General features: G+C 42.7%; 2 protein-coding genes across 2 annotated transcripts in view; one reads left to right on the forward strand and one right to left on the reverse strand.

The window, feature by feature from the left end:
• The window catches only part of ARL15 (ARF like GTPase 15), a 447,774-nt gene that overhangs the window by 265,369 nt on the left and 156,284 nt on the right, over positions 1–26,121 (reverse strand). The window lies entirely within an intron of this gene.
• Positions 18,248–18,727, forward strand: HSPB3 (heat shock protein family B (small) member 3). The gene has a single exon (XM_084832059.1). It carries the CDS (start codon positions 18,281–18,283, stop codon positions 18,725–18,727), a length of 447 nt encoding a protein of 148 aa, XP_084688185.1. The 5' UTR covers positions 18,248–18,280.

A 26,121-nucleotide genomic window follows, 5' to 3' on the forward strand; every position in this document is an offset into this window, starting at 1 on the left:
CTTAGAAACTTACTTAGTTAGTTCATGTGTACTAACTGTAACATTTTAATCTTCTGTTGCAGTATTTAAAGCTATTTAACTCGGGTTGTGTTCTGAAAAGCAAACAGCAGAACATAATCCAAAGGCGCTATATAGGAATTGCTTAACAGCACATTAACTGTGACATCTAGGTGAATTATGGGTCTCAATGAGGCCCAGTTGTATTCAGTTATACACAAGCAACAAACTCGGAAGTGGAGTTTGTTCCTGTACTCTGGAGGTAACAGGAGCATTTAATAGTGGGATAGTATTTTGTCACAGCAGTGCTTTCTCCTGCAGCACTCTGAGCAAGGTCTGCATTAGAAACCAATTTAATTCATTTCTTAACCTGAGCAAACTTGTGTGAATGTTATGGCACCTTACAGACTAACACAATTATTCTGGCATAAGTCATGGACTAAAGCCCACTTTTAGCTTAGTAGATTTGGGGTATGATCTAAAGCCCTACTCACTGAGACACTTTCCATCCTCTCCTATAAAGAACAGTTTCTGCATACACACAGCAGTTCCCAATCTGTGTGTACAGAGTGTGCCCATGCCTATATTACATCAAGCTCGTCTGAGCACTAATTTTCTGGGCATATAAAACTCACCTCCACATATGCACTAGAACCGCAAAATTGTGGCCTCTGTATTTCAGTGCATTTAACTCTCTTATCACCCCAAAATGAGCTACAGCATGTGCAGAGTGTGTCACCAGTTTGAATATGCAACCCCTGATTGGGGTGATTGGGAGTTGTGACATGTCGTGTGAATCCAGGCATTGTAGGTTATTCAAGGGTTAAAAACCCTTGCATAATCCTACTACTAAGTGAGGGTAATGCAAGGGTTGTTTAACCCTTGAATAATCCATAATGGCCAGGCTCCCACCACCACACACTGCAACCAGTTGGGGGTCGCACATTCAAAATAGCAGTCACATGCGCCAGGCATACACCATGGCTCATCCTGGGTCAAGCGAATGTGTCAAGCGAACCACGTCTCTGTTTCTCTCTATCTCTGTTTTTATGTTGAATTTACCCGGATTTGGGACCGAACAACCTACTAATTGAAACAACCACTGTAACATAAATAATACATTAAATGTGATTTTACCCTCATCATGGTCAAGAACAGATAAACTTAAGTATATGTATAGGGAAGTATGTTTAACCTCATGTCATTAACCATAACCAACTAATCATTTCTTGACATGTGGCATATATACAAAAGTACAAATTAAATTTCTCACTGACAATGCAATCCTATATATATCTACTCAGAAGTAGGTCCCGCTGACTTCAATTGAGCTTACTCCCAGGAAAGTGGATATAAGATTGCACCTTTATTCTCCAGGGAGAGCATCAAGAATCATAGTTAAGGGAGGGGTGAGCTTAGGGAAAGAACAATAGAGCTGATGGTCTACAGTGTAGAAATATAGTAACTAAAAAGAAAGGAAGAAAGAAAGGATTTCTATGCTGCATTTCAGAACTAAAATATTCTCCCAAAGCAGCTTACAAAACACAAAAGAGACAACTAATAAAATACAATAAAACACCCCTCATTAAAACCACATTAAAATTCCATAAATTCTAATGAGTAGAAGAGCAAAATAATACAACAAAACAATAAAATGCCAGCCTAAACCAATCACGAAATATTTCATAATTCAAACAAAAGCAGTAACTAAACCCTACTCAAAACAAAAGTGGACTAAAATGAAAATGTCTTCAGGGCCTGACTAAAAGAAACAAAGAAGGAGCCAAACATTTCTCTTGGGGAAGGGTGTTGCAACAGAGGGGGAGCCACCACTGAAAAGGCCTGGTCTCATGTCGTCACCAACCTGTTTGTACCTCCTGTGAGCAGGGTCTCAGAAGCCGGTCTCAGGTACAAGTAGATTCATATTGATGGAAGTGGTCCATCAAAACCTGGTCTAAAATCGTGTATGGCTTTAAAGGTTTGCAAAGTGTAAAAACAGAACCTTGCAAACATCAACTGGTAGTATAAAAGAGAAAGAGAAAGAATCAATAAAAGGAACTTAAAGGACTGATGAGAAAGATGCAACTGGGACCAGGAAAGAACAGAAGCAGAGTGCAGAAAGGACAGAAGAAGAGCACGATCCATGGTGTCAAAAAAAGAAGAAACATCTCAAGAAGTATATTTCAAAAAATCATGATGAATGCACAGATCATAAACCAGGCTGATAGGGATTATGGAAAAATTTGAGAAATTCAAGAGTTTGTGATAGGATGATACATTTAGGAATTTGAGAGGGAACAGAAAGCAAAGAAAGAAGGCAATAGCAAGAGAAAACAGGCCAATGGAATATTATCTTAAGAATCAGTATTAAATTTCAAGAAATTAGCAGGCCAGATGTAAAACACGAAGTGAAAGGGTGTTTTAGCTCAAAGCAAAAGACCTATCAAAAATAACAATAAAGAGGCTGACAAAATGGCACCAATGGGAAAAATAATAGTGAAGATGTGCCAAAGTAGATGAAAATAATATGGTTAAACTGCCAAAAGGGTCAGGTACATTGCACACATCAAAATTCTGCCACTTAGAGGAAGAGCAGCGCTAAGGCAATCTACACCTGTAGATATTCTGCTACTGTTTCATTCTTTTAAAAAATGTCAGATTTTCTGTGGTCTGAACACACGCAAACCCAGAAGCAGCACAGGGAAAACATGTCATTTAGCTATCCCATAAATGAGCAAAAAGAGTATGGCTGTTCCACAGAAAACACCTGGTTTGAAATCACTTGTTCCAAAGTGGTAAAGTGAGAAGCAGAGAGAAAGTTGGGGGAATGAACCACAGATGGGAAATTTGCAAGAAGAAGGAAGGAGGAAGGAAGGGAGGAAGGAAGAAGTAAACATCTAAGAAGATAGCAAATGGAAAAAAAGGTTGTTGAAGAACTGAATAAAAACAAGAAAGAAAGAAAGAAGATAGTGTTGGACATAAAAGATTTGCTAGTTGTATTTTTTATCTCAAAATAAACAAATATTTTTCATTAACTGTTGCATCTCTCATCAGCCTTTATGTAAAGACAATATATATGATCCCACATGGCATTTGACTTTCATGAACATATTGGCTTCCTACCTTTTGCAGTCAGTCATGTGCAGCTGATATGTGCAAGATTTTGCATGCCAGCCAAAATTTTTCTCCCTCTGTCATAATACTAGACCCAGGGATTATCCCATGAAGCTGAATGGTGGAAGATTCAGGACGGATAAAAGGAAATACTTCTTCACACAGCATATAGCTAAACATTAAAGATGTAGCAGCCAGTGGTAGGGCCTGCGCCGGCGCGCACAGCCCATGGCGACAAAGGATCCAGCATTGGATCAAACCCACAGCCACCCTTTGAAGGCAGAAACTGATGATCAAGTAATATACACACTACTTGAAACCTTTTTCTGCAGCAATGAGATACCTGTACTGCTGACCTGGCACTAGGCAAAGATGGTTACACTTGTGCACTTGTTCTTAAATGAGAATTCTGGGATTCTTCCAATACTGACAGCAGCCTGCAGACTGATTGCAGCCCAACAGGTGCTTTTTGCAGCCTATGAGCAAAACCAGTCAGCTTTGCCTACTGGTATGCTAGCAATGAGGAAACTTACTTCTGCACACCTATTGTGATGTCATGACACTATTCTCATGCTAGGCAAAGTTAAAACCTATCCTTCTACCCTCAAGACCCCTTGGAAGTAATTCCATGCTGATCAGAACTGTCTTTCCCTTGGGAAGTAATTGCATGAAACTGTAGCTGTCTGCTAAATTGTTGGCTTGCCATAATGTCACTGCAACTAGCCACCATGATAATTTGGAATGAGTAACATCACCATCATCTTTTCCACAGCATTCTTTTTTAAAGGTAAAATGCTAACTTCTCTCATGTTTCCAATGTCTAACTTTATTTTACTAATTTCTACTGAAACTTCATCACAGGAAAATGTGCCTCCTTTGTGCACAACCCACAACAATATGAGAACAGATTTAAAATGTACAAGCATAGCTAGCAAGAGTATTTCCTGTGGGGTTTTTTTAACCACAAGGTGTCAGTATAGCATGTTTTTCCAGGGAATACGTTTAGAGTAGATAGATGAAATTCTTGGTAGCTGTATTGGTCCCACAGTACAAAAACAAGTCAAAACCAAAGATAATACATTCTAGAATGGCCACCCAACGTTCGAAATGCTACATGTGAGCTTCCAGATAACAGAAAATTGTTCCATAGATTGGTTTTCAAGGAAGAAAGGGGTGGTGGTGGCAAGCCTGGTCTATCTATGCCTGCAGCTTCTTTTTCAGATTGTTTTCTGAGTAAGGCTGCACAGCAAAGCAATTTCCATCGATTTCAAAATCATACCACCTTCTCTAGGCAATTTCTCTTCTGTATGCCTTTGATCCTTCTTATAAGGTCTTTCAGATATCCTAACAAACTTAGTACTTCTGCTGCAGTTCAAGTAGTGAGTCTAGCTGCCTCTTGCAGTCCCCACCAATAGCCAACTCAGGACACAGACGATGAGGAATTCTTTCCGAGACTTTATTCCTTTATTACTTTATGACTCTCTCAGAATACTAATCGCTAGCGCCAAAGCAAGGAACAGCACTGGGGAAAGATAGCAGAGTAGCCTAAGCTCCAGGTAAGGCAGTTGGTCCCCGTTGGAAGGAGAATCACAGGAAGACCCTGAACTTATGGGCTAGGGAGAGATCCTCCCGCTTTCCCTTGGGTCCTTGGGATGCGACTGTTGTTTGCGCGCCAAACGAGCGCTACGCCTCCTTTCCTCGCCCTCCATCTGTCGTCGCTCCCTGCGTCTGTGCCGAGCATCCAGCAAGCCCCCCTCCAGCGCTCTCTCACTGCCAGGGTCACTATCTATTCCAGGAATGCTGGCAGGAGGAATCTCTGCCAGCTGCTGTGCTTGTGCAAGATGAGCAAGCTCCTCTCCCACAGATTGCTGTTCCTCCTCAGAATCAGAACTGCTGTGGGGCTCTATTGGCTCAGTTTCCACCCTGACATCCAGGAATCTTGATGGTGTCATTGTAAAGTGACTTGTAAGATTAATAAGACATGTGCATTGTTGACTTAACCGGAATGTTTGGGCACTGCAACAAATTTGGTTTCCTAGGCAGAAGTTTTCCTTAATTCTTTAATGTATGTCTGCAGAATTATCATTCTTTAGGAAAAGGGTGAATAAAAGTGAAGCAGAGAGCTAAGTGCTGCTTAGCCCTGAGCCAGATGCTTTGTTGCTCAAGCTTCTTATCTTGTGCTAATCTAATAGAAATGCTGTTGCATTTAGTTGAGGAACTTAGTTGTAATCTAGATTGTTTATGTGATTTTGTGCTAAGGGCCTCTGAGTATGTTGCTTCTAAGAAAACAGATCACAATGCAAGATCACACATTTGGTGTGTAGTACCAACATCAGATGCCAGGGAGCAGATATGGGTTACTAAAAATAAATATTAATTTTGCCATTGACTAATTCAATTATAATAATTTACACACTTAGGGTGCTTCCAGACAAGACACCCTATGAGGTGTTTATGACTCAATCGCACTGCGCCATCATTTTATGGAGGATCTAGATGTCTTTGTCTTGAACTCATAACCCTCCTGTACTTTCCCACTGCTTCTTCCATCTCTTCTCTTACCGCAGATAATCCATTAAGAAAGAAAAGACAGAATAGCTGCACAATGCCTTCTCTTTGTCCAAATGGATAACTGGGGTTGTACTACATTTTTATATTATGGACTCCTAGGAAGGAAGAAAACTATGTACACAACATGGATGCACACATTGTTGTTGTTGTTCAGTCGTTCAGTCGTGTCCGACTCTTCGTGACCCCATGGACCATAGCACGCCAGGCCTTCCTGTCCTGTGCTCTCTCCCGGAGCGTGCTCAAGTTCATATTCATTGCATCCGTGATGCTATCTAGCCATCTCATCCTCTGCCGTCCCCTTCTCCTTTTGCCTTCAGTCTTTCCCAGCATCAGGGTCTTTTCCAGGGAGTTTTCTCTTCGCATTAGGTGGCCAAAATACTGGAGCTTCAGCTTCATTATCTGTCCTTCCAATGAGCACTCAGGGTTGATTTCCTTTAGGATGGACTGATTTGACCTCCTTGCAGTCCAGGGGACTCGTAAGAGTCTTCTCCAGCACCACAGTTGGAAAGCATCAATTCTTCGGCGCTCAGCCTTCCTTATAGTCCAGCTCTCACAGCCATACATTACTACTGGGAAAACCATAGCTTTGATTAGACGGACCTTTGTCGGCAAGGTGATGTCTCTGCTTCTTACTATGCTGTCTAGGTTTGCCATAGCTTTCCTCCCAAGGAGCAGGTCATGCTTAAACCTTTTGATCTCAATTGTTTTAAGGATACCAAACTCAAATTTTCTGTGGTCTCCATTTCTGCTTACATTTGTCACTGGTTTTAAGCCTGACATACTACAACCAGGCACAGAATACCGAGTACACATACACACACACACACGTGCATACAAACACATCTGGTTATACGTATATACTGACAAACATCCATTCTGCTATGCTTGGTACTTCCTCCTAATCACTTCATGGCAGAACTCATTCATGAAGGGCTCATTCACTCCACTCACAAGGGCAGACAAGCAGCAGTTAGGCCCACAGAACCCAGGGAGGCTCACACAAGACAGCACCAGGCATAACTAGTACATAAGAAGAAAACAGCTATTTTGGAGCAGCATTGTATTTAATGATTCGCCTGGTAGCCACAGGCAACAAGTAAATCCATATAGGCAAGTGAGTGGGCTGGCAGCAGAGGGATAGATCTCTCTGTCTCCTCAGCCAGTTGAATTGGTTTCCATGGTGGTTACAGGGGAAGTGAAGCCTGCCCCTCAGCAATGTCCTTTCTCTGCCAACCTGATTAGCAGATGGCAATTTTTTTTTAGTAGCCTGCATTTCTATGTTGGCCACAGAGGGAAGGTTTCCTTGTCTACATAGTCCATATGGAAACATAGGCTACTAGCCTCTTAGCAGGCTAGTAACATTTTTGGTAGGCTAGTATCTTTTGTGGGCTTATGTACAAGGCTGATGGGTGGGTAGTTGGGTTATAATGCATCACTGCCAGTTTGGTCTGTCCTGCTTCCCACATAAAGCACACTTCTGCTATAACCACTATTTTTGTTTACATCCCAAAACTTAACACATTTCAGCTGCAATCTTAAGCAAACTTACTTTCCCAAGTAAATTGCATGGAAATCAAGGAACCTCACTTTGAAGAAAATATGTTTAGAACTGAAGTGTTATTTAGAAGTGAGTGAGGCCTGCTCATTCCCCTTGGTACTCACTGCGACAGCTTAGAAGTAGGTTTAGGAGTACAATGTTATTAAGGTGGATCACTGAACTAACCTTCCCTGATACATCAGTGACATTGGGAACTGAAATTAAACTTGATTACAGCATTTGCTCAGTCATTTGTGTTATCTATAGAAGTGTCTAGAAATTATAAGTAAATAGTCAGCCTACATATCTGAAAATATTCAATGGCCAGACTTTGGAATACCCTCCCCAGGGAAGTTCAACTTTGCTCCCTCTTTATTGGCCTTCCAACATGGTTCAAAGCCTTTATATTTAGAAAGGCCTAACTTTATCACCTTACCTACATTGCTTTCTTGTATGGGGACATTTTATGGGGGTTTAATGACATTTTATTGCTGTTTTCGTAATTATTTTTATCTCTTGGTCTGCTGCTTTTGTTTGGTTATTGTGGTTGTTGATTTGACTGTATTTGACTATTCTTGTTCGTGAGCCATCTGGAAGCTTTACAAGGAAGGATGAGGATGGAGATAGATAGATAGATAGATAGATAGATAGATAGATATAAAAATACATAAATAAAATCCAATTCATGTTTACTTCAAACATGAACCAACTGCCCATTTAGTTCATTTGCACTTACTCCCAGGTATGTGTGTATAAGCTTGCAGCCTTAAAATCACCACCCTTCCTTCTAATGCTGAAGTTTGTCCCAGGTGCCCTTAAAAACTGGAATGATTGCAGAGGAGTATGGGGGAAGAGGAAGCAGGAATAACAGACTATGGTGGTGATGAATGGGTAAACAGGGGGTGGGTGACCATGAGCAAAGGCAGTGAGAAAAGCAGAAATGGGAAGAAATTACAGGGGAGAGGAAAATGAAAGACAGAGAGGTGAAGAGCAGAAGTAGATGTGGTAGAGAAATGCCAGGAAACTGACAGAGGAAAGAGGAGAAAAAAGAGAGTGAGAGGTGCAGAATGGGAGGTGAGGGTGAGGAGGTGGGAGCCTGAAATGGAATGAGAGGTGGAAGATGGGGAGACAAAAATGCAGAGCTGTGTGGCACACTAAATTATTTAATTAAATCAAGCAACATTTTGATATGGATCCCACTTATTCCATCTAAGGATGAAGTAGGATAGTTGGCCCTGATCAGTTTGGAAGGGGAAGAGGCCACCCAAGAATAAGAGAGTGATTTCTACATATCAGGGGACTCCCTAGGTATACAGGAATATACATGTTCATAAATCAAAGTAATGTTTTTTTAACCCCCGCCCCTCAAATTTATCTGTGAGGTCCCAGGTGGTATGAAATGTTCAGGTGTCCATTGAGAAGAGAAGAAGCTGGAGTCTGGAAGAGGGTGAGGGGAGAAGAGAGATTTAAGGCTCAATCCTATGCATGTTTAGACACACACACAAAAATCCTAGAATTCCCAGTATTCCCAGCGGTGCTGACTGGACCATGCTGGGAGTTGCAGGACTTTTTTCTGTCTAAACATGCATAGGATTGCACCCTTAGCCTGCTCAAGCCCTTAATGGTCCTGGAGGGGGATAAGGGTTGGGGATGTGTGCTGTGAGGGTTAAAAAATACCTCCTCTATACAGGGAGGTTTCAGGAGGAAAAACACCCCATCATCCCATTCTATAGTTATAAAATGCTCAAGTTCAGCACTGACATCCGCAAACCTGAGCTCTCTAGTCCTATTGGATAGGAACATAGAAAGCTGCCTTATTCCTGGTCAGACTATTTGTCCATCTAGTCCGGTATTGTCTCCCTGAATTGGCAGCATGTCTCTAGGGTCTCACGCAGAGGTCTTTCCCACCACCTGCTACCTTTTAGCATAGCAAAGGAAGGCCATGGGGAAATGGGAAAGAAAAAAGATGACCTCTTCTCCTTCCCTCCTCCTGAAGATCTCCCCCAAATCAGGCTTAAACACTACTACAAGTTTCCTGGCTGGAGCCCTGAACAAGAGTGCTCCTTTTTTGAGCTGGAAATATATACTGCAACATTTTGTTGCAGGTCCCACTAGTATATGCTAAAAGGAAAAAATATGAAAGCAGGATTTCAGACTGCCATGGTTCAAGGATGATTATTTGATGTTGGACTTTATTTGTTGTTGTTCAGTCGTTCAGTCGTGTCCGACTCTTCGTGACCCCATGGACCATAGCACGCCAGGCCTTCCTGTCCTGCGCTCTCTCCCGGAGCGTGCTCAAGTTCATATTCATTGCATCCGTGATGCTATCTAGCCATCTCATCCTCTGCCGTCCCCTTCTCCTTTTGCCTTCAGTCTTTCCCAGCATCAGGGTCTTTTCCAGGGAGTTTTCTCTTCGCATTAGGTGGCCAAAATATTGGAGCTTCAGCTTCAGGATCTGTCCTTCCAATGAGCACTCAGGGTTGATTTCCTTTAGGATGGACTGATTTGACCTCCTTGCAGTCCAGGGGACTCGTAAGAGTCTTCTCCAGCACCACAGTTCGAAAGCATCCATTCTTCGGCGCTCAGCCTTCCTTATAGTCCAGCTCTCACAGCCATACATTACTACTGGGAAAACCATAGCTTTGATTAGACGGACCTTTGTCGGCAAGGTGATGTCTCTGCTTCTTACTATGCTGTCTAGGTTGGCCATAGCTTTCCTCCCCAGGAGCAAGCGTCTTTTAATTTCATGGCTACAGTCACCGTCTGCGGTGATCTTGGAGCCCAAGAAAGTAAAATCTGTCACTGCTTCCATTTCTTCCCCTTCTATATGCCAGGAAGTGATGGGGCCAGATGCCATGATCTTAGTTTTTTTAATGTTGAGTTTCAAACCAGCTTTTGCACTCTCCTCTTTCACCCTCAACAAGAGGCTCTTGAGATCCTCTTCGCTTTCTGCCATTAGGGTGGTATCGTCTGCATATCGGAGGTTGTTGATAATTCTCCCAGCAATCTTAATTCCGACCTCTGATTCATCCAACCCAGCATTTCTCATGATGTACTCTGCATATAAGTTAAATAAGCAGGGTGACAATATGCAGCCTTGTCGTACTCCTTTCCCAATTTTGAACCAATCGGTTGTTCCATGTCTGGTTCTTACTGTTGCTTCTTGACCCTCGTACAGGTTTCTCAGGAGACAGGTAAGGTGGTCTGGTACTCCCATCACTTTCAGAATTTGCCACAGTTTGTTGTGATCCACACAATCAAAGGCTTTAGCGTAGTCAATGAAGCAGAAATAGACGTTTTTTCTGGAATTCTCTTGCTTTCTCCATGATCCAGCGAATGTTGGCGATTTGATCTCTAGTTCCTCTGCCTCTTCGAAACCCCGCTTGTACTTCCGGTAGTTCTCGGTTCGCATACTGCTGAAGCCTAGCTTGTAGGATTCAGAGCATCACCTTGCTGGCATGTGAAATGAGCGCAATGGTACGGTAGTTTGAACACTCTTTGGCGTTGCCCTTCTTTGGAATTGGAATGTAAACTGACCTTTTCCAGTCTTGTGGCCACTGTTGAGTGTTCCAAATTTGTTGGCATATTGAATGCAGCACTTTAACAGCATCATCTTTTAGGATTTTAAATAGCTCGGCTGGAATACTGTCATCTCCGCTAGCTTTGTTGTTACTAATGCTTCCTAAGGCCCACTTGACTTCACTCTCGAGGATGTCCGGCTCAAGTTCAGTGAGCGCACTATCATGGCTATCAGCGACATTCAGATCTTTCCTGTATAGTTCTTCTGTGTATTCTTGCCACCTCTTCTTAATCTCATCTGCTTCTGTTAGGTCCCTGCCTTCTTTGTCCTTTATCATGCCAGTCTTTGCACAAAACGTTCCCTTGAGATCTCCAATTTTCTTGAAGAGATCTCTAGTCTTTCCCATTCTGTTGTTTTCCTCGATTTCTTTGCATTGTTCATTTAAGAAGGCCTTCTTGTCTCTCCTTGCTATTCTCTGGAACTCTGCATTCAGTTGGCTATATCTTCCCCTTTCTCCCTTGCTTTTCGCTTCCCTTCTTTCCTCAGCTACTTGTAAAGCCTCATCAGACAGCCACTTGGCTTTCTTGCATTTCTTTTTCTTTGGGATGGATTTCGTTGCTGCCTCCTGAACAATGTTACGGACCTCCGTCCATAGTTCCTCAGGCACTCTGTCTATCAGGTCTAATCCCTGAAATCTATTCCTCACCTCCACTGTATATTCATCAGGGAGATGATTTAGGTCATACCTGAACGGTTTAGTGGTTTTCCCGACGTTCTTCAATTTAAGCCGAAATTTTGCAAGAAGCAGCTCATGATCTGAGCCACAGTCAGCTCCAGGTCTTGTTTTGACTGACTGTATGGAGCTTCTCCATCTTTGGCTGCAAAGGACATAATCAATCTGATTTCGATATTGACCATCTGGTGACGTCCATGTGTAGAGTCGCCTCTTGTGCTGTTGGAAAAGAGTGTTTGCTATGATCAGCGTGTTCTCTTGGCAAAACTCTATTAGCTTTTGTCCTGCTTCATTTTGTACACCAAGGCCATGCCTGCCTGTTATCCCGGTGATTTCTTGACTTCCTACTTTAGCATTCCAATCCCCTATGATGAAGAGGACATCTTTTTTTGGTGTTAGTTCTAGAAGGTGTTGTAGGTCTTCATAGAACCGATCAACCTCAGCTTCTTCGGCCTCAGTGGTTGGGGCATAGACTTGAATTACTGTGATGTTGAATGGTTTGCCTTGGATTCGTACTGAGATCATTCTATCATTTTTAAGATTGTACCCCAGTACTGCTTTTCCCACCCTTTTGTTGACTATGAGTGCTACTCCATTTCTTCTAAGGGATTCTTGCCCACAATAGTAGATATGATGGTCACCTGAATTAAATTCGCCCATGCTTGTCCATTTTAGTTCGCTGATTCCCAAGATGTCGATGTTCAATCTTGCCATCTCATGTTTGACCACCTCCAGCTTACCTTGATTCATTGATCTGACATTCCAGGTTCCTAAACAATATTGTTCTTTACAGCATCGGATTTTCTTTTCACCACCAGACACATCCACAGCTGAGTGTCCTTTCGGGTTTGGCCCAGCCGCTTCACTCTTTCTGGCGCTACTTGGAAATACCCTCTGCTCTTCCCCAGTAGCATACTGGACACCTTCCGACCTGAGGGGCTCATCTTCCAGCGTCATCTCTTTTAGCCTTGTGATACGTTCCATGGGGTTTTCTTGGCAAGAATACTGGAGTGGGTTGCCATTTCCTTCTCCAGTGGACCACATTTTGTCAGAACTCTCTGCCATGACCTGTCCGTCTTGGGTGGCCCTGCACGGCATAGCTTATGGCTTCACTGAGTTACGCAAGCCCCTTCGCCACAACAAGGCAGTGATCCATGAAGGGGTGGACTTTACTATTCTGCTCTAAATGTGAAACTGAGCCTGCCTATCTTAGGACCAAGTTAGCCATCTAAACTATTGGCCATAAGAATACAAGAGTCCTGCTAGATCAGGCCAGAGGTCTATCTAGTCCACCATCTACTTCCCACAATGCCCACAAACAGAGCATGAAGGCAACAGCCCTCCTTCGCAGTTGCTCCCTAGGAACTGGTATTCACAGTCATATCTGAATATGGAGTTTCCATCATGAGCAATAGCCACTGTAGATGTGTTTTTCATGGATTTGTCAATCCCCTTTTAAAACTGGATGTGAGGTCAACAGATCCACGAATTTAAACCCAAATCTGACACAATCATGTAGAAAATAGAGTGGAATAAGATCAGAGTTTAACAGCAATAGGAGTGGGCAGGTGAGGAGAGCTGAATCTTTCCCTGCTCCCACAGCTTACTTTCCACAGTTGATAATTCCTGACACTTTTTCCTCTGATGGATTCACTTCCAATATCGGAGCCTGGCTGGGATTTTAAGGAATTCAGACCATGGACTGTAAGGACATAACCTGTGGAAGTGGTGAGGGTTCAGTTACCCAACCTGTGCACCCTCTTTGCTACTGAAATTAGATCCCACCCCTTATTTCCAAGTCATTTTGACTATCTGGGGTCCCCAGTACAGTGCCCACACATCTCTAGGTGTCCTTCAGGCTTCCTGCCCCTCCTGATATTTTTTAGATTTTTTAAAATTAATTTAGGGGAGGCTTGTGTGCTGCTAAGTGACACACTAGTCTCCAGCACCATCTTTATTTCCAAGAATGCCGCTGGGCTCAAGTTTAATTATGAAGTTCTCCCACACAGAGAGAAAAAAGAAAAAAGTAAGATGGGAGGGTAGAGCCCACCTCTGGCCTGTATTCAGATTCTTGGGCAAGTTACTTTTCTCTTAGTAACTTGCCCACACTTCTGGAATCAGTTTCTATCCGGGGTCAATCAGGCCCCTTCTTTGCAGGTCTTCAGGAAGGCTCTGAAGACCCACCTGTTTTCACTAGTGTTTCCATAATCTGTGGACTGCTGGTTTTATTGGAGTTTTTATAGTATTTTATAGTATATTTATTTGTCTATTTGTATACTTTTGTATGGCTTTTTATCCTGTATGGCACCTTTAGAGGTTTTTACCCATAAAGATAGCCTAAAAATAGTTTTAAACAAAAGTAAAAATTTAGCTTCAGCAGTTTGCATTCTGGGAAATGGCTGTTTTGTGACTGGACACACCCACCATTATTTATTTATTTATTTATTTATTTAAAACATTTATATCCCGCCCTATATCATTAAGATCTCAGGGTGGCGTACAGATAAAATGACCATAGCAGTCATTTTGTTAGGGCACCCACAGCACCCATTCAGAATTCCAAATGTGACCAAAAGGGTTTGTGACTCCTTAGGTCTAAAGTACATTATCTGGTTGCCACAGGAATTAAGCCAGTTTTAAACAGATTTTAAATTCTTTCTGCTGAGTGATCTCTGCTCCAGCCTCAACAGAGAGAACTATTTACCACCTGAATTGCTGCCATTATGAAAGTCTCCATTCCCACACTTCACAATCCTGGCAGGCACTGAAAAGGGCAAAGAGGCCTCATAACATAACTCATAATGTTACATCCAATGGGAAGATCACTCATAATGGAAAGGGTATTTTCAGCAACATCTCTATGGTGATAGTTGCATGTGTTCCAGCCCTTAATTAGCAAAGTAGATGCAGTCTTGTAAAGAAGTCAGCATACTTTCTTCAAGACTTATTAAAGGGCAAGAGCTAAACTTGTAAGTTTCAAGCAAAAGCACTTTTCAATATATTAATAATTTTTCAGAGTGAATCTGCTCTCAAGGATTTTTGAGCAGTGGGACAGTATGCTAGTTGAGCTCATCAGAGCCATCACTTCCATATTCAGACTAAAATAAGTAATGCAGATCAAAATAACAAGCTGCCATCAAGCCCAGAATGGGAAATCCTTTGGGTATATCAGATGACACTGCTGTTGACAAGTCTCCTTGAAAATATTTGAAACAGCATGCTCTCTGCTATTGCAGGTTTCTGAGCGCTCACAATATTAATTTGTTTTTGCTTTCAGATGTTAAGTTCCTATTCAGTCTTGTACTTGCAAAGGTTCCCCACCACAATTGTAACAACTGGAGAAAGCAACCAAGTCGAGCTCTGGCCATCCTTCACACTAGTGGGGCTGCCACATTTCCAGCTGGAAGGAATGGAAAGGAGCAGGTTGCTTAGTTGTAACTGTAGCTCTTTGAGTGGTCATCTGTGCAGACAAACATATGGCTTCTCCACCTGTACAGAGCTTCATTCTGAATGTTCTAGAGCTGAGAGGTTCCCAGCCCCTCGCTACTGCACATGCTCAAATGCTGTTCCCATTCAGTTCCCAGTGACCAACACAGCAGTAAGGGGAAAAATGTGAGAAATGACAGGTAAGTGCTTGAAGCAGGGAGGGCAGGCTGTGTCACTGCAAGGATGACTACTTGAAGAAATACAGTTACAGGTAAGCAACCTCTTCTTCTTCTTCTTTGTGCTCTCTGTTCATCATACATATGGGTCAACAGCAACCTTAGCTACTGGAAGAGGACAGGCAAATCATAATAACAATGATGAAAGGACTAGATGTAGCATCAGATTGTGACCAGACAGCCAGATGAGAATGATGGACAAAAGCAGAAGACTACACCCATGCAGCTGCTCAACAGATGTCAGATGTCACGAACAAAAACCATAGAGGAAGCCTGTGCTCTGGTCAAGTGATTTCAGATCACTGATAGTGTGGGCAGTTTGGTGAATTGATAGCAGAGTGAGATGGAAGAAATCACCCAGTTAGCAAGGCATTGAGAGAAGACAGGTAGACCAAACTTTGGACCACCATAGCATACGAAGTGTCTCTGGGACTTACAGAAAAATGCTGTTCTCCCAATGTAGAAGGCAAAGGCCCTGTGTACATCAACGGCATGGATAAACGTTTCAAGTGGCGTTGAGGGCTGATGAAAGAAGGCTGGCAGCATGATGTCCTGATTTAAATGAAAAGGAGAAACAACTTCTAGTAAGAAGGCAATGCCTGGGCAAAACCCAACTTTCTCCCTTTGCCATGTGATGTAAGCTGGATCCACATGGAGAGCACGCAGCTAACCAGCATGATGAGCTGATGTGAAGGCAATTACGAATTCCACCTTAAATATCAGGAGTCTTAAACTAGATGTAAGTTGACGTTCAAATGGTTTAGAGGTCAACTGAGATAATACAATGGAAAGGCTCCATGATGGGGTCGGTTCAGAAATGTGTGGTAGGTGTTGCAGAGACCCCAAAGAAACTTCTGAACTAATGGATGAAAAAACATGCAATAACCTTTAACTTGGAAACGACAGGCAGAAATAATGGCACGGTAACACCTCAATGGAACATAGAGCAAGGCCTCTCAATTTTAAAATTAACAAAAACTGCAGAATGTTCTGCAAAGAATAACTGGCTGGATTGAGTCTTCCTGAGCAACACAGACAACAAATTGAGCCCATTTAGCCTGGTATAATTTACAGAATGCTGGCTTGCAAGCCATGTCTAATATTTCCTGTACCTCCAACAGGATATCTTAGAAGTCTGTATGTGCCACGCTGTGAGGCCCAGTGTCCAAACTTCAGGGTGATAAATTTGACCGTAGCACTGACTGTGGCCAAGAGGGTAAGTGGAAGTAAGTTCAGCATGACAAACCAGAGTTGGCACAGCCACCAGGGAGCCACTAGGATGCAATCCTCCTTGTCATAATATATATTGGAAATTACCTTCATTAAGAGAGGAATAGGTGAGAAGAAGAGAATGTGCCTTATGCTGCTGCTGCTGTGGTGGTCAAAAAGGAACTGAGTGGGAACAGCAGGAGCAATGCCTTTGACTATGTGTATTAGTGGGCTTCCACCAAAATTTCTCAGCTCTAGAACATTCTGAAGAAGCTCAGCTCAGGCACAGAACCCATAAGTGTGATGCACAGCGACCTCAAAGAGCAACCAGTGATTTCCTCATAAACAACACTAATAGCTATAAACCTGCCATCAAACCCAAAGTATTTATGTTTATTATAGTGTTTGGGGCTGAAATCCTAAATGCACTTACTGGGAGGAAGCCCACTGAGCAAACATGCATAGAACTGTGCTATAAGTATTGTTGGTATCAGAAACATAGGGTGAATAAGAATAATATTTTAGTTCAAAAACTTTTACCTACTTAACACTGCCAGCTCCAGGTTTTTGAGGGCCCATTGAACACACCTTCAATGCGCCCCCTGTCTCAGTGAGACTACCCTCTCACTGAGCTGCTGTTACTCGTCATCCTCTTTCTCATCATGCAGCCTACCACTTGTTTGCTTGTCTGGGCCAGAGCAAGAGGCAGGTGAACAAGCAGGTTGCAATGGTGAAGAAGAGTAGCAACTTCAGGGGGCTGTTGTCAGTGGGCCCCTACTGGGGTGTGGGCCCTCAACAAGTGCCCGACCATACCTACCCTTGACACTGGCCCTGCCAACTTACAATGAACACCTTCTTTAAGTAAATTATTACCTCCTTAAGTATTCCTTTAACTCTTATAACAGGGATGAGGAACCTCAAGTCTGGGTTCCCAATCTTGCCCGCCTGGGGTTCCCCAGATCGCCATGCCCCTTTCCCTGGCCTGACCCCTTTCCTCCAACCACCAATCATTTGGTGGATTCCCAGCTCTTGTGCAGTTTTTTCCCCATTCTAAAGGTTGAAGTGCCTCTCCTAAGCTTTAGTTTTTGGCAGTAAGAGCGTTAAGCTACAATATACTGGGGGGGGGGTACTTTTGGCCCCACCCCCTTTGCCTCCCCCCCCCAGCTACCACTGGAATGTGGACCCTAAGAGTTTCTCTGAAATTGAATTTGGCCCTCAGGCTGAAAGAGGTTCCCTGCCTCTGTCCTGTAAGTATCTTGCCATAATAGCTACACTTGGATTTTTTCAGGATCACTTAAACATAAAGTAAAGGTGATAATGATCTTTAAAAATCCACCCTAAGTTAGGGGGCATCTTGGGTGGGCAGAACTGGGTCAAATATGTGGAGTTTGCAGCACAACTGAGTGATCATATCATGAGCTTCAGTATAAGTCTGTAGAATCAAATAAACCTCCCAGAGTTAGAGAGTTCATTATATTAACCTTTGTGACACTACAGCAAATTGAGCTAACTTAGGTAATAATTTAAGAATGAATATTCAGCAGGCTCTTCATTTTTAGAAGAATTTTGCATCTACCACAATATATACAATATATTGAATTACTCGTAATCATAACAACAAAAAACAGAAAGTATAGCGTAATGTGATATGAATACCAACCAAGTAATGAAAATGAAGACCTCCAAACCAACTCAGACACAAGTCCTATAAATAGTGCTCAATTGTCAGCATGTCAAAAGATGCAGCGTCTCAGGGATTTGAGTCACACCCAGTGAAACGATAAGCTCTGTCAGAGCTAAAAATGAGAGGCTACCTCAGCTGATAAACTAGCTTTTAAGTGGGTGTATAACTGGAAAGGGTGCATTATCCCAGTCAGGATTCTGTTCTTTTCCAACTGAAGGAAACAAAGCAGTAGGTTATCAACATTATTTCAGCAATGGAAGGAGTAGTTCTACGACATTGGGTGGAAACTCCAATACGTTATCAGGAATATTTTGCTAATCAAGATTTGGAAGCATGCAAATTAAATCACTCTCTGTATGCCTTGCCAGGCCCAGCCACGGCTGCTGAGACAAACAATATGCATGCAGCCAAGAGTACAACTGAAACAGAGCAGAACAACACAGATGAAGAAAAGCCTAAATTTCAAGTCTTGCTAGATGTTGTGCAGTTCCGTCCTGAAGATGTTATCATGCAAACCTTTGAGGGTTGGCTCCTGATCAAAGCTCAGCATGGACCCAGAATGGATGAACATGGCTTTATAACCAGAAGCTTTACTAGACAATACAAATTGCCAGATGGAGTTGAAACAAAAGATCTGACTGCTCTCTTCTGCCATGATGGCATTTTGGTTATTGAAACTAAGACCCTTGGCAGGAAATGAATTATAGACATTTGTTACTGGTGAGACAATATTGTTCCTACCGTAACTTAAACAATCTTGTACTGTGGTGCTGTGCATGTAGAGTTGTGATTACAATGAAGATAAAGGCAAGCTTTTGCATATTTTACTCTGTGTGTTGAGCTTGATTGTTTGATGTGAAAGATAATATTTGCTCCCAACAGCTGCATATGTACAGGCATTCTTAACCTTAGCAAAATTATCTGGCAGAACAAAAAGAAGGCTTGAAAAGATGTACAAGAAGGATGTAGAAGAACAGGGTGGAAATGGGAGGTTGTATTTAGTATCTCAAGGCACTTGTACTCAAGAGACAGAGGCTGAAGACTGGCCTACAGTTTTTATTGAAATGTAATTTTCATGCCTGAAACTGCTGTATTTATTAGCACTGTGGCCGTGATTCAAAGAAGTCATTTATGTGCAAAGTAAACCAGGTGGAGCTTTCTTTGAAGTTTGCCCGACAGCAGCCCCTACTTCTGAAGAAGCAAGTTGCTTTTTAAACTGAACAATGCCTTCACAATCCCAGATATATCAGCTGTATGCAAGGGCAGATTATTTATTGTATCTAACAATTGGTCTTCAAAGTATTTTTTTCCCCAACAAAGGTTTGTTACATGTGTTGTTCTAAATACTTCAGCATTCTGCTTTTGGGAGAACAGCAGCTGTTTAAGTAAGACTGCCTCCTTTCAACTGTAGTTAAGATATGTATGACTGCTGAGCTATGTATAGTAAAGGAATTCAGAGGAGAAAGAGCCAAGCTAAATACAGGCTCTCATTATGGACACCTGCCATTTGGACACATTAGAAGATAGAATATGATTGCAGTTAATTTCTGACTGAAAGTTGAATAAAATATTTTAAAGCATTATCCCATCTAAATAAATAAAAGGCATCTGTTTTCTAGTAGGAACTTTAAATGTCTCCTTGACTTAAAAAAAACAACGAATATAGGACCTACTCTAGGAATATTGTTGCAAAAGAATGCCACAATTATGGAGTTCTCTCCCCTCCAGCTGTGGTCTCTGTCAAATAGGGGGTGATGGAAAGAGAAAAGAACTACTTAAACTGAGTCCCAGAGCCTACATCCACTCATCTAAGAGGGGAATCGTTCCATCAGAGGCACTGATTTGGAGTATGCTTGGAATGTACCATGCTTGCAACCTGATTGTTGGGTTGAGGTTCTACCAGTCCCACCCAGCTGCCTTTTAAACCCCCAGGAGAAGGATGCATATATAGACACCTCTTTAATCATGTGAGTATCACTGGATGGATCTGGCCAATAGTAATTTAAATTTGCAGATTGCCCCAAATCCACCCCAGCTGCATTTCTAGTTCCCCTTCTACACACTCACACACATACACGCACACACTGTTCCAGGTGCATACTTATGATAATCATGCAGCTGGATTACCGCAATCATGCAGAAGGGGCAAAGCAACGTGATGAGTTTGAGCAAAAAAAACAGCCAGTAGGGGGAAAGGTTATAATATATATCCCCTTTCTACTCCTATCACTTCTTAGCTTTAAATTCTTTGTTTCCAAAGTTGCTTTGCTTTTTAAAAAGTAGTATCAGCTCAGGGCACATTATATTCATAAACGTGTAGGTGTCAGGGCAATTTTACTTATGTAATTTGCCCATAAAAATATTTGATATCAGTATAGCAGATTAAACGTTTCTTGGGAAAAGGCAGAAGAATCAATATTTGGAAATATGGCTCCTATTCTTGAGGTTGCCAAGGGCAAAACCACCATGAACATGTAATTTCAAATTTCTAGCAAGGGTTTTGTTATTAAATAAATGATAAGTTAAGTTATGAACACCACTACTGACAAAAAAAAAAATTGTAACATCTGTGGTGGTTATTTTTTCTTCTTCTGATTCTACTATGATTCTCCTGCCCTACTGATATTTTATTTCTGATTCTTCTTTGTTCCCCTTTATAAGATTATTTCTATCATTTATTACATTTTTTGGAATTATTATTAGAATGATCTAAAAATATTTTATCAGATATTTGAAAGTGGATTTCCAGGGGGTGATATATAAATACGTGTGAGTGTGTACGCACTACATGAGACAGGTTTCTAATCTGATGAGACACAATTATGAGTCATGCTGAACTGTGAGCATTTTATGAGTGTCATGCCTAGGGATGTACGAAAGTCACTTACCTTTTCAAAGGATGACATTCACGGTGGGAGGGAGGCGCTCCGTCCCTCCCCCCGAAATTCTGGCCGGAGGGGAGGCGCTCCGTCCCTCCCCCCCCGAAATTCTGGCCGGGGGGGAGGTGCTCCGTCCCTCCCCCCCCCCAATCCTGGCCGGCCAGCTCTGCAAATGGCGGTGGCCGTAGCTGCTGCCGTTTGCGTCCCTTCAGTCAGCCGTGATAGGCTACGTAAATGTTTACGTAGCCTATCATGGCTGATTTAAAAGAAGAAAAAAACCCGCGCGTACGCAAATGGCGGCGCCCATGGGTACCGCCATTTGCGTTCCTTATTTTGGCACGTCTTAGTCTACATAAACATTTACGTAGACTAAGACGGTGAAAATAAGGGAACGCAAATAGCTATTTGCGTTCCCCGTATTTTCGCCGTCTTAGTCTACGTAAATGTTTACATAGACTAAGACGTGCCAAAATAAGGAACACAAATGGCGGCGCCCATGGGCGCCGCCATTTGCGTACGCGCGGGTTTTCTTCTTCTTTTAAATCAGCCGTGATAGGCTACGTAAAGATTTACGTAGCCTATCACGGTGTTTTTTAAAAATCTAGCCGTGATAGGCTACGTAAATCTTTACGTAGCCTATCACGTTTTTTTGTTTTTTCTGTTTTTAAACTGGAAATGGTGGCGGCGGCAGCCGGTCAGAAGACTGGCCGCTGCAGCCGCCGCCACCGGAGCTGCCGCCGCCACCAGGAAGATTCACCGAAGGTAAGTCCCGTCCCGGGGGGCGGCGGGGGGGTGGCAGACCGTTCCGCCAACAATTTCAGTGGGCCAAATGCGCTGGCATTCGGCCTCCCCGAGATTCATGGCGAAATTCTCTGACATCCTTAGTCATGCCAGAGCATGACAAACATAGTTTAAGGCCTGACACAGTGATATACTTTTGAAAGTGTGTGTGTGCTTTACTTTCTTCAACTGCCTGGGCTATGAATAAATTACAACACAGATTTTCTGAACGGTGTAGTGGACACAGGGCTTGCAGAGACACAGCGCCAGCACCTTTTGATCAGCAGATCACTGACGACATCTGCCACCTTCTCTCACAATTGTTTAGCTGCAGTCCTCACAGTAGCAGGGGGAAGATCAATTATCCCAGCAACAATATGTTGCTCCTTGTAATGCACAGTAGTTTGAAGTGGCTTGGTCTTGAATGGGTAATTAAGACCCATTAGCTTTACAGTGCTGGAGATAAAACTGGAAGAACCCATTTGTTGATATGGATCAATGCAGCTGCCTGAATTTTTGTATTTTACTTTGGGGAGTGGCTATGGGGTCTGTCATGATGAGTGCCTGCACTTCAACATTTACCAGCACACCACTGGTTATGAAGCTATATCAAACTTCCTAAGGGTGCAATCCTATGCATGTTTAGGCAGAAAAAAGGCCTACAACTTGCAGTATTCTCCAGACAGCCATACTTGGAAACATAGCTCCTATTCTTGAGGTTGCCAAGGGCAAAACCACCATAAACAAGTAATTTCAAATCTATAGCAAGGTTTTGTTATTAGATAAATAAGTTAAGTTATGAACACCACTACTGACAAAAAAAAATTGTAACTTCTCTGGTGGTTATTTCTTCTTCTTCTGTTTCTATTATGATCCTACTGTTCTACTGATATTTTATTCCTGATTCTTCTTTGTTCCCTCTTATAGGATTATTTCTATTATTCATTACATTTTGGGGAATTAATATTAGAATGATCTCAAAATATTTTATTAGATGTTTGCTGACTGGGAATGCTGGGAATTGTAGAAGTTCTTTCTGTTGAAACACGCATAGGATTGTGCCCTAAGTGGGTTATCCCTGTAAGCAATCACAAAAAACTGCTCCCAGTTAGGGTAGGAGAGCCAGTATGGTGTAGTGTTGAGTGTTGGACTGGGACTTGAGTGTCAGGGTGGAAACTGAGCCCATAGAGCCCCAGAGCAGTACTGATTCTGAGGAAAAACAGCAATCCGTAGGAGAAGAGCTCGCTCATCTCTCACAAGCACAGCAGCTGGTGGAGATTAGGGATGTCAGAGTATTCCGCGACGGATCTCGGTGAGGCCAAATGCCAGTGCATTTGGCTCCCGAAAACCATCTTGCTCCTCTTCACTTCGCTTGCTCCTCTTCAGCCGTGATAGGCTACGTAAATACTTACGTAGCCTATCACGGCTAACGCAGGGATGCCATTTGCATCCCTGTGGAGGCCGTGATAGGCTACGTATTTACGTAGCCTATCATGGCGGGGGGGGGGGGAACCCAGCATATTCAAATGGTGGAAGCCGCCGCCATTTGCGTATGCTGGGGTTTCCGCCCCCCCCCGCCGTGATAGGCTACGCAAATACTTACGTAGCCTATCACGGCGAAAGAAAGGGATGCAAATGACGGCGGCTACGACAGCCACCATTTGCATCCCTGCAGGGCTGCCCAGCAGCTGGATGTCCAGCTGCGGGTGGCTGGAGCTGGCCGGTGGCTCCGCGGCTTGGTCGCGGAGCCGGCCAGCCAGGATTACGGGGGGAGGCATGGAGCGCCTCCCCCCCCCTTCGAGGATTCCGGGGGGAGGCATGGAGCGCCTACCCCCCCAGCAGAACCCGGCGGAGCCAGGTAAGCAGGGTTTCGTACACCCCTAGTGGAGATTCCTCCTGCTGGCATTCCTGAGAGAGATAGTGTCCCTGGCAGTAAGAGAGCGCTGGAGGGGGGCTTGCTGTACACGCGGCACAGACGCAGGGAGCGGCGACAGATGGATGGTGCCAAAAGGAGGTGCTCTGCTCGTTTGGCGCTAAAACAACGGTCGCGTCCCAAGGACCCAAGGGTAAGAGGAAGGATCTCTCCATAGCCCATAAGTTCAGAGTCTTCCCATGCTTCTCCTTCAAACGGGGACCAACTGCCTTACCTGAAGCTTAGGCTACTCTGCTATCTACCCCAGTGCAGTTCCTTGCTTAGTCGCTAGTAATTAATATCTGTAAGAGTCATTAAGTAATAAAGGAATAAAGCCTTAGAAAGAATCCTCATCGTCTTTGTCTTGAGTTGGCTATTGGAGGGGACTGTAAGAGGCAGCTAGGGCACTCCTGACATTGAGAGATCCAGGTTCTAGTCCCCACTCGGCCATGAAGCTCATGAGTGACTTGGGCGCTGGGCCAGTCACTGACTCTCAGCCTAACTGACCTCACAGAGTTGTTGTGAAGACAGAATGGAGAGGAGGAGGATCGTGTATGCCACCTTTGGCTCTTTGGAGAAATGGCAGGATATAAATATAACAAATAATTTAATTAAATAAATAATAGATAAGATTATTTTACTGAGTGATACCAATTTGAAAATGTTTTCTTTTACAAAAAAAGGAATGATCCTCTCAAGACTAATGACCTTTAATGCTTCCCATTCCAAAAGTATCACCCTGCAACTACTATCAACTTTTAAAAAAATCAAACCCCAATGTGCAGCAAAAAGGTTAGACAGCAGAAACTACCCAGAAAAAGTGTGTATGCGATGCTTATATTCAGTACAAAGAAAATTACATAACTTTCATTTCAAATTACAAGATTTGCATAGTCTATTTAGCTTAATTAGAGACCCACTACTCATTTGTTAGGAAGGAGAGGGCCTCTCCTATACGGAAGGGAACCCTCCACCTCCTTTAAACACAACTCCCTTTTCAACAAGGTATGTTTTTGTTTTTTGGCTTAGAGAAGATGGGGACAGAGAAGGGGAAGGAGATACAGTGGCAAAACAGTAATTGGGCTTTTCAAATGTTCATACAGCAGCGGGGGGTGGGGTGAGGTTTTTTGAGCATAAGGCAGGAACACTTGAAAAAGTCCAATTAATTTGGGGACAAGACAGTGGTGGTTCACACTTCCCTAAATCTAACACAAACATCTCAAACACATTGGCAGAGGGATAACTACAGGCAGACAACACCAAAAAACAAACGTTTTTTTTCTTTTTTCTCCAGCTTTCACTAGCAGCTAGCTCATGTAGACTGATACAACTCAATAGAAATCTAATAAAACACTCCTCATGCAAAACGTAACTGTTTCAGTCTATGGGTTCAGGACTTTGAACTGAAAGCTAAGTGAAGCCAACAATTCTCCATTTATGCACAGGTCTGGTCTTTGGGACAGAAGACTAGTGTCATCTAAGGCATTCACATATCCCTCTGATTGGCTCAGAGAAGGAAGCTCCTTTTAACATTGGATGTCTATGTCATTAGTAACTTTGGCTTGCAAGTTTTTATATAATGAAAATAAATCTTCTGTCATAGGTTCACAGCAGTACTATCTTTTTTTAAAAAAAGCTTTAAGCAGTACCTCTTTCCTATTTACAGGAAAACAGTTGCTCTCAGTTCCCCAGAGAAGCTGATCAATGCAAACTGTAACTTAGAATGTGGTAGAAATAAATTGTTTGAGTCAATAGCAATAATAGAAATGAAGAGTGATTTAGAAGGAGGGGGAAGGGAGATATTTTTTTTAAAGGATGTGTTACCTTCCTTGTAGCAGTGCTCTCTTCTGAAATTTGATTGTATGTTTTTCCACTGTGTTTCATCAGGAAAAAAAAATTAAGAGAATTGTGTTGGAAAGAATTGTTGTACCAAAAAATATTTCTTTACAACAAAACTGCATTTAGATTAGGTATCTTAAAAATGAACTGTTAATTTAAAATGAAGGTTGTTTTTTTTCTCCAATCATCATTAGGTTTAATGCAAGTACATGAAATGCTTCATTGTACCCAGAAATGCATTCAATAAAATACTCCCCAGACAATACTAGTGATGGGAAAGTCCCCACCCTGCTTCAGTTCAACTGGGCTTAGCAAATTGTGCTATTTTCCCAAACAGCTGGAAAATACCTCAGTTAATTCTGATCCAAATTCCAAGCCAATTCAGACCCTACAGCACTCCTGATGACATAATCAGGTGCACAACGAAACTAGAATCTCTGCTTCAACTCCCTTACCTGGCATTGGCGGAGAAGCTGCTACAGCTGTAATGGCAGCAATAGGGTGGGTATGATGTCTCATTCTCTCCCTCTTGACTCATGATAATGACGTTAGACACTCTGGGAAAACTACAGTAGCAGCTTTCCAAGCAGCAGTGAAGAGTGATGGTGTCAGCACAGCAGCAGCTGTCAGGCATGGGTGAGTTGGCATGTGAGGGAAGAGTTCTTCTTTGTCTTGGATTACCAT

Source organism: Heloderma suspectum, chromosome 2 (genome assembly GCF_057233095.1).
Source record: "Heloderma suspectum isolate Gila_16-S chromosome 2, 16-S_ref, whole genome shotgun sequence".
Lineage (NCBI taxonomy): Eukaryota > Metazoa > Chordata > Lepidosauria > Squamata > Helodermatidae > Heloderma > Heloderma suspectum.

Bases quoted from the DNA above. Each gene is read 5' to 3' on its own strand.
- HSPB3 (XM_084832059.1), top strand. From the start codon at position 18,281: ATGGAAGGAGTAGTTCTACGACATTGGGTGGAAACTCCAATACGTTAT.